Genomic DNA, 8,600 nt, shown 5'->3' on the forward strand with positions numbered 1-8,600 from the left:
ATGACTCCTTTACGGGTTTGATTTCAGGAGAAGATCAACTAGTTATCATCAAATCTACTGGGACATATTGAATTAACAGAAGATAATTAATGTATTATATCTAAGGATATTATATAAGGTTTTCACAGCATCCCTCCATTTTAAAAAATAATATTCCAATTGGGTGGAGGAAGACTGTTCAAAAAGTCTAGCCTTTTAGATGTGGAAAAATTTATAGTGAGTCTTTTAAAACACATTTAAACAATCACAAGTTTAATCACAACAAGGGACTATGAAGGAAGAATGAAAATCGCAAAGGAAGCTTTACAGTCAATGAAAGTACAGTACTTTGAAATGCCCCAAATGCACAATGCACAAGAACTCCTAAGCCATGTAGTTTCCTTATTGACCACATGGCTACAGTTCAAATTTACTGTTCTGAAATCTTAACCTGGTAACCTTCCAAAATTGCTTTTAAATAAAGTTCTTAAGTTGTAGCAATAAACAAAAAGATATACGTAAACAATACTGCAGTTTATCAAAAGACACATAAGAAATTTCAACTCTTATTCTCTGAGAGTTATAAAAATCAATATTTTGGCTAAGTTATTAATATAAACATGTTTATAATGCAATTATTTGCATAACTCTAGTAATGCTAATGGTGGCTATAAGTTCAGAATAGGTTTTAAAAAAACACTAGAAACATAAAAATACTTAGCCCCATTATTTACCTGTAGAACATGTTCATTTATACCTAAGTTTCGGTATTTACTGTCATCACTGCTCTAATTTTAAAAGTTACATCCAAAGGATAAGGCAAAACCACCTACGAATTGGCATACTTGTTTATTTCTGTTTGTGAAAACGTCCTTGATGTAGCAAACAAATTCGACTCTGATTGCTATGCAAAGAAACAGAAGATAATCTGCTTTGCAATAAACTTTTATATTTCAACTGCAGACAGGCAACATGCTAAATATGAAAAAAATTACTAATTGAACTACAGGTATTAAATACTGAAAAAAGTTAACAGTTTATTATAATTTATTTTATTTAACAATCTAGGAAGTTCGCAGCCATCAGCAGTTCCAGTGCAATTTCAGGTGCAATTGGGAATTCAGGAATCTCGGTGGAGCTGTTAGTATAGCGAACCTTGTAGGTAAAATACATGCATACTTTTGATAGCACATGTGAAGAAATCTCTCTATCTATCTATCTATCTATCTATCTATCTATCTATCTATCTATCTATCTATCTATCTATCTATCTATCTATCTATCTATCTATCTATCTATCTATCTATCTATCTATCTATCTATCTATCTATCTATCTATCTATCTATCTATCTATCTATCTATCTATCTATCTATCTAATACTGATGTGTAGTCTCTAATGTCTGATCCAGAAGCAGCAAAAAAAAACCCGTTTTCTCTGTAACTCACGATAATTCTAATCTGATCATCTATAATCCTGCATTTAAGCAACATCTACAAACACAATAAAATGATAAACATCACTCTATAGATGTATAAGCTAGTTTCAGATGTGAAATTGAGGCCCAGGGATTTGCTGAAGGCCTTGCTAATTAATTAGCACAAGATCCCAGACTTTCTATGTCCCAGATTGATGCTCTAATACACCAAAGTAGTTCTAAGCTAATAAGATATTTGTTTAAACCAACAAACCATTATGTATAATATTAAGAGTTTAGCTTAATAGGAATATAAAATCTTACAAATGTTACTGGCCTGAATTAAACCCAGACTTACATATTGCAAGTTAAATGCAATATATATATAAAATCCGTATCTTCTGGTTATCAGATCTTAAGCATTTTATCAAAGTTAGATATAGCCAGTCACAGGCTCAACTTGGCACTGCTAAATCTGGATACTTAAGTTTTGTTAATGTGTGTTTCCTTTCCTCTATATAGACGGAAATGACATGAGTAGACATTCTTCTCTCTTCAGCAATTTTATATCTCAGAATAAACTGTTTTGGAAGAATAATGGATAAGCTTAGCAAAATGACTCACTAAGATGACAGCTGCCTGCATAGCAAGATATCTCTGAATGTATTTGTTATTAGGAGCTAAAGTCACTGTGCATAAGTTTCATTTCTCAGCATCAAAAAGTGTCACCAAAAGCAGGCAGACTATTACCTGTTGATAATAAGTGCATGAAACATAAGCAATCTAAAAAGCATAATCTAGATGGTACAAAATATTAACTGAATAAAATAAAGTATCTGTGATGGGGCCAGCAGGTGGTGTGGTTAAAGGCGCCGGACTCCCATATAGCTGACCACAGTTCAAGTTCTGGATCTGGAGGCTTGCTTTCTCACTTTCCTGGTCAAATTTAAAAGTAATAAAAATAATGGGAATAGCAGATGGCATAATGGTTACATCACGGGACTCCCATGTAGTCGACTGTGGTTTGAATCCTGAACCCAGCGGCTTAAAACTCACACTGGGCACGCATGTATGTGCCCAAAATCCCAAAGAGGAGATGGGATCGTGGAGTGGCTATCCCCTGGGGGGGATGATTTCTCACTTTCGGTATCTCTGGTGAGCACACATGCCCTATCACAAAAATCTCTCTCAAAAAAAAATTCTTACAAAATAAAGGATTTTTGATATTTTCTGTGCAGGGGAAAAAAAAAAACCCTCAGGAAGATTTGCACATGGTTTGAAAAATAAGCTACTAAGTGTCAGAAGACTGCTACAGAATTTACTAAATTTAACCAAATAAAAATTTTCACTGTTCAACCATTTAGCAAGATATCCTGAAGTAAAGTTCCATGAATCTTCAAAAAAAAAAAAAAAGGCTAAAAAGATCAAACACCAGGTGTTCATCATACCTTTCAGTCACACAGCCTTTATTAACATGCAAGTATCATTTGCTGCAGGATATACAGGTTTCCCTAGTCTTTGTTTCAGTTTGATTTCAGTGTCTTAAAGTCACGTCTAGATATAACACATAAAGTAGCCTACAAAAACTTACCAAAGTTAAACTTTATTTCCAGCTATCAATTTTTGAAACATCATTTAGGTTTATAATTGGCGTTATCTGTCACCAAGTAGCAGAATACAATTCTTGTACTTGATAAATAATACTTGATAAATAATCTTCTATGCTAAAATACGTACCAGTATGTCTTAAGAAGTTACTAAAAATATGCAATTTATATTTAACTACTTTCAATAAGCTGGAAAGTACAATGTTCAAGTTTTCTAAGAGGAAAAATTATTTGATGGTTTTTGCAGTTCCAGGAAAAACTGGTCCACAGTAAGCCAGTCTTGAAGAAATAAGCTGAAGATTACAGCCCCTACAATGACAGCTTTGTTCCGTTTCTAAAACAGAGACACTACTAATCCCAACTCCCGTGCTGCTTTTCCTATGCTTAAGCAGAGATGCTCTGCCAGTTTGTCAAATGCTTTCTGGCTGCTTAGTATAAAAGCTGAATGACTCCTTTACGGGTTTGATTTCAGGAGAAGATCAACTAGTTATCATCAAATCTACTGGGACATATTGAATTAACAGAAGATAATTAATGTATTATATCTAAGGATATTATATAAGGTTTTCCCAGCATCCCTCCATTTTAAAAAATAATATTCCAATTGGGTGGAGGAAGACTGTTCAAAAAGTCTAGCCTTTTAGATGTGGAAAAATTTATAGTGAGTCTTTTAAAACACATTTAAACAATCACAAGTTTAATCACAACAAGGGACTATGAAGGAAGAATGAAAATCGCAAAGGAAGCTTTACAGTCAATGAAAGTACAGTACTTTGAAATGCCCCAAATGCACAATGCACAAGAACTCCTAAGCCATGTAGTTTCCTTATTGACCACATGGCTACAGTTCAAATGTACTGTTCTGAAATTTTTACCTGGTAACCTTCCAAAATTGCTTTTAAATAAAGTTCTTAAGTTGCTGCAAGAAACAAAAAGATATATATACACAATACTGCAGTTTATCAAAAAACACATAAGAAATTTCAACTCTTATAAACAAGCCACCAGGCCCAGGACTTGAACTGCAGTCAGCCATGTGGGAATGTCTAGTGCCTTAAACACCATCTGCTGGTCCCCAGAATAGGTTTAAAAAAAAAAAAAAATCACTAGAAACATAAAGATAACTCTAGTAATGCTAATGGTGGCTATAAGTTCAGAATAGGTTTTAAAAAAACACTAGAAACATAAAAATACTTAGCCCCATTATTTACCTGTAGAACATGTTCATTTATACCTAAGTTTCGGTATTTACTGTCATCACTGCTCTAATTTTAAAAGTTACATCCAAAGGATAAGGCAAAACCACCTACGAATTGGCATACTTGTTTATTTCTGTTTGTGAAAACGTCCTTGATGTAGCAAACAAATTCGACTCTGATTGCTATGCAAAGAAACAGAAGATAATCTGCTTTGCAATAAACTTTTATATTTCAACTGCAGACAGGCAACATGCTAAATATGAAAAAAATTACTAATTGAACTACAGGTATTAAATACTGAAAAAAGTTAACAGTTTATTATAATTTATTTTATTTAACAATCTAGGAAGTTCGCAGCCATCAGCAGTTCCAGTGCAATTTCAGGTGCAATTGGGAATTCAGGAATCTCGGTGGAGCTGTTAGTATAGCGAACCTTGTAGGTAAAATACATGCATACTTTTGATAGCACATGTGAAGGAATCTCTCTAAAATTGACCTCATTGGTTTCGTTCTCAGCAAACTGACCTGTAAAACAAAAGAATTATGTATGTTATGTGCTAAATTGTCCTCCCCATATTTTTAAAAAAATTTATTTCATTTATTATCATCATTATTATTTGTTTCTAATTTGAGAAATCACCTCCCCAGGGAGAACGGCCACGCCAGTCCTTTCTCCTCCATTTTTCTCTCAGGATCTTGGGCACGTACGCACATGCTCCTGGCGTGAGTTTAAGCAATCAGATCCGGGACTTGAACCATGGTCAGCTACATGGGAGTTTAGCAACATAGCCATTACACTCACTGCTGGTCCCTTGCTTTCTCACTTTTCCTCTCTCTCTCTTTCTCTGGTCAAATTAAAAATATAATTATATAAAATGAAATACAGTAATTCTAAAAATAAATAAATAAATAAACAAATAAAGTTAATTGTTTCCCTGTGGGTTAGATTCAATAGCTTAAGGATCTCGGTGGTGGGACCAGCAGTTGGTGTAATGGCTATGACGCTGGACTCCCATGTAGTTGACCGAGGTTCAAGTCCCAGACCTGGTGGCTTAAACCCACACTGGGCACGTGTGCATGCGTGCCCAAGATCCTGAGAAGAGACTGGAGATGGAGCTGTGGTATGACTATTCCCCCAAGGGGTGATTTCTAGCTTTCTGTCTCTTTCTGGCTGGTGCATGTGCCCTATAGCGAAAACTGTTCCAAAAAGAAAAAGAAAAAAAAACAAAAAACAAAAAAAAGAATCTCGGTGGGATCATTACTAAAGGGTGAGCACAGGGAATCAAGTCTTCACAGATCACCAGGAACCCTGTGCTGTACTAAATAGCTATGTATAAATAAAGTTAGGGCAAACAGATTTTCTGATTAGGCTTTTTGGGCAGTAAATGAATATATAAAGCACAAAATAATAAGAAAACTGACATTAAGAAACTCTTCCACAGGACCAGCAGGTGGTATAGTGGTTACGTCGCTCAACTCCCACGTAGTTGACCGTAGTTTAGTCCCGGCCCCAGAGGCTTAAAACTCACACCAGGTGTGTGTGTGTGAATGCCCAAGATCCTGAGAGGAGAATGGAGAAGGGATTACGGCATGGCCATCACTCCTGGGGGGTGATTTCTCGTTTTCTGTCTCTTTGTCTGACAAGTACATGTATTCTATAGCAAAAGTCTCTCTTTTAAAAAAAAAGAAAGAAAAAAGAAAATCTCCAGCCAGCCAGTGGTGGTGTGTTTAAGGTGGCTGGATCTCACATGGCTGACTGCATGGTTCAAGCACTAAACCTGGAGGCTTGAACGACATGCCAGGCGTGTGTGTATATGTGCCCAAAATCCAGAAAGGAGAATTGAGAAGGGAGTGCGGTATGGCCATCCTCTTTGAGGTGTGATTTCTCACTCCCTTCACCTCCTGGCAAGTGTGTGCACCCTCTAGAAAAACTTAAAAAAAAAAAAAAGAAAAAAAAAACTTTCAGGACAGGAAATCCCTTGTTGCCCCCCTCCTTCCTTCATTTATTTATTCATTGTTTTAAAAATAGATTTATTTTTATTTGTTGCTTGCTGTTATTTTATTTTTTTAAATCTTATGAGGGAGGGAACCAGCAGTTAGCGTAATGGCTATGTCGCTGGACTCCCACGTAGTCGACCGCGGTTCGCGTCCCGGACCCGGTGGCTTAAAACTCACGCCGGGCGCGTGTGCGTGCGTGCCCAAGATCCCGAGAGGAGAATGGAGGAGAAGGGATTGCGGCGTGACCATCCCCCCTGGGGGGTGATTTCTCGCTTTCTGTCTCTATGTCTCTCTCTGTCTGTCTGGCGAGCGCACGCGCCCTATAGCGAAAAAAAAAAAAAAAAAAACCCTCAAAAAAAAAAAAAAATCTTATGAGGGAGACAGAGAAAGGGAAAGTGAAAAAGCAAACCTCAAGGTCCAGATCTGAACTACAGTCGGACATCTGGGAGTCCAGTGCCTTAACCACCTCACAACCTGCCGGTCCTGCTCCCTTTAATTTTAAAAATGTGATCATGTTAACAGAATCTCCTCATAAAACACTACCCTTCAATAACTTTTTTTAAAAAAAGAATTATTTTATTTAACTTGCTTTTTTTTTGGGGGGGGGGAGACGTTTTTGCTACAGGGCGCATGCGCTTTGCCAGAGAGACAGAGAGAGACAGAGATAGAAATCGAGAAATCACCCCTCAGTGGGGATGGCCACACTGCAATCCCTTCTCCTCCATTCTCCTCTCGGGATCTTGGGCACGCATGCACATGCTTCCGGCATTAAGCCACCAGGTCCGGGACTTGAACCGCGGTAGACTACATGGGAGTTCAGTGACATAGCCATTTTGCTAACTGCTGGTCCCCTTAACTTTCTTCTTTCTTTATTTTAATTTGACCACAGAGGGACAGAGTGAGAGAGAGAGGGAAATTGAGAAACAAGCTGCCGGGTCTGGGACTCAAGCTGTGGTCGGCCATGTGGGAGTCCAGCGTCCTTAACCACTACGCCACCTGCAGGCCCTTCAATAACATTTCATAAACAAAATTTCAGACATTTATCAAGAAAAAAATTTTATTTTAAATTGTGCTACAGGCGAATACACTTGCAGGGTGGGGGATAGGTTGGAAGAGAAAGAAAATCACTCCCCAGGGAGAATGGCCATGCTAAAAATCCCTCCTCCAGGCTCCTCTTGGGATTTTGGGTATACATTCATGTGCCCAGTGTGATTTTTTTTTTTTTTTTTTGCTATAGGGCGTGTGCACTTGCCAGAAAGACAGAGACAGAGAGACAGAAAGCGAGAAATCACCCCCCGGGGGGATGGTCACGCCGCAATCCCTTCTCCTCCATTCTCCTCTCTTCTCTTGGGCACGCATGCACACGCGCCTGGCGTGAGTTTAAGCCCCTGGGTCTGGGACTCAAATCATGGCCGACTACACGAGAGTTCAGCGATATAGACATTATGCTAACTGCTGGTCCCCCCAGTGTGATTTTTAAGATGCTGGGTGCAGGACTGAATACACAGCTGACCATGTGGGGTCTTACACCTTAACCTCCATGGAACCTGTTAGCCCCAAACACTAGTGTTTTTTGAAGGAAAATTCATTTAACATAAAATTAACCAATTTATGGTGTACAATTACATGGCATAAGTACATTAACAATATTGTGCAATCAGCCTTGCCTATCTCCAAGCAATTTTATTAGCTCAAAATAAAGCAGTATTGTCAATTTTCCTCAGCCTCAGATGAATACCAATCTGCTTTCTGTCTATATAGTTTTCCTTTTTAGTCTGGTTTCTTCCACATGGCATGTTTTGGAGGTGTACCCACACTACAGCATGTGACAGAACTTCATTCCTTTTTATGTAAACATTTGTTTTAGGCTCAACATTCTTCTGATCCTTCAAAAGATGAAACTTTTTAAAATTTTTTTATATTTTTCTATAGGAGGCACATGCACTTGCCAAAGACAGAGACTGAGAGAGAAAGCAAAAAAATCACCCCCATGAAGCATGGTCACGTAACAATCCTTTTTCCTCCATTTCTCCTTTTGGGATTTTGGGCATGCGTATACACACCCGCAGAATCTGAAACTCAAGCTGCACAGCTGGCCATGGCCATGTGGGGTTTCAGTCACCTTAACAACCACGCCACCTACTGACTCAAAACTTTTTTTTTTGAGAGGTTTTTGCTATAGGGCGCATGTGCTCGCCAGAGAGAGAGAGAGAGACAGAAAATGAGAAATCAACCCCCAGGGGGGATGGCCACGCCGTAATCCCTTCTCCTCTGTTCTCCCCTTGGGATCTTGGGCATACACGCACACGCACCCAGTGTGAGTTTTAAGTCACCAGGTCCAGGACGCAAACCATGGTCTACGTGGGAGTCCAGTGACACAGCCATTATGCTAACTGCTGG

At 38.3% G+C, this 8,600-nt stretch overlaps 1 protein-coding gene across 4 annotated transcripts in view; it reads right to left on the minus strand.

The window, feature by feature from the left end:
• Positions 1-231: 231 nt before the first annotated feature.
• Positions 232-8,600, minus strand: part of LOC102494814 (elongin-C) — a 53,502-nt gene continuing 45,133 nt past the window's right edge. For 3 of the 4 annotated variants that reach the window (XM_006139807.3, XM_006139806.3, XM_006139808.3), the window contains one exon: positions 4,315-4,727. In XM_006139807.3, coding sequence (XP_006139869.1) covers positions 4,537-4,727 — 191 coding nt within the window. In that variant the 3' untranslated portion in view covers positions 4,315-4,536. Of the gene's footprint in view, positions 1,173-4,314; positions 4,728-8,600 lie in introns of those variants that run through there. The other variant, XM_014589855.2, reaches the window with a different exon arrangement.

This window comes from Tupaia chinensis, unplaced genomic scaffold, assembly GCF_000334495.1.
Source record: "Tupaia chinensis unplaced genomic scaffold, TupChi_1.0 Scaffold000002_1, whole genome shotgun sequence".
Taxonomy (NCBI): Eukaryota; Metazoa; Chordata; class Mammalia; order Scandentia; family Tupaiidae; genus Tupaia; species Tupaia belangeri.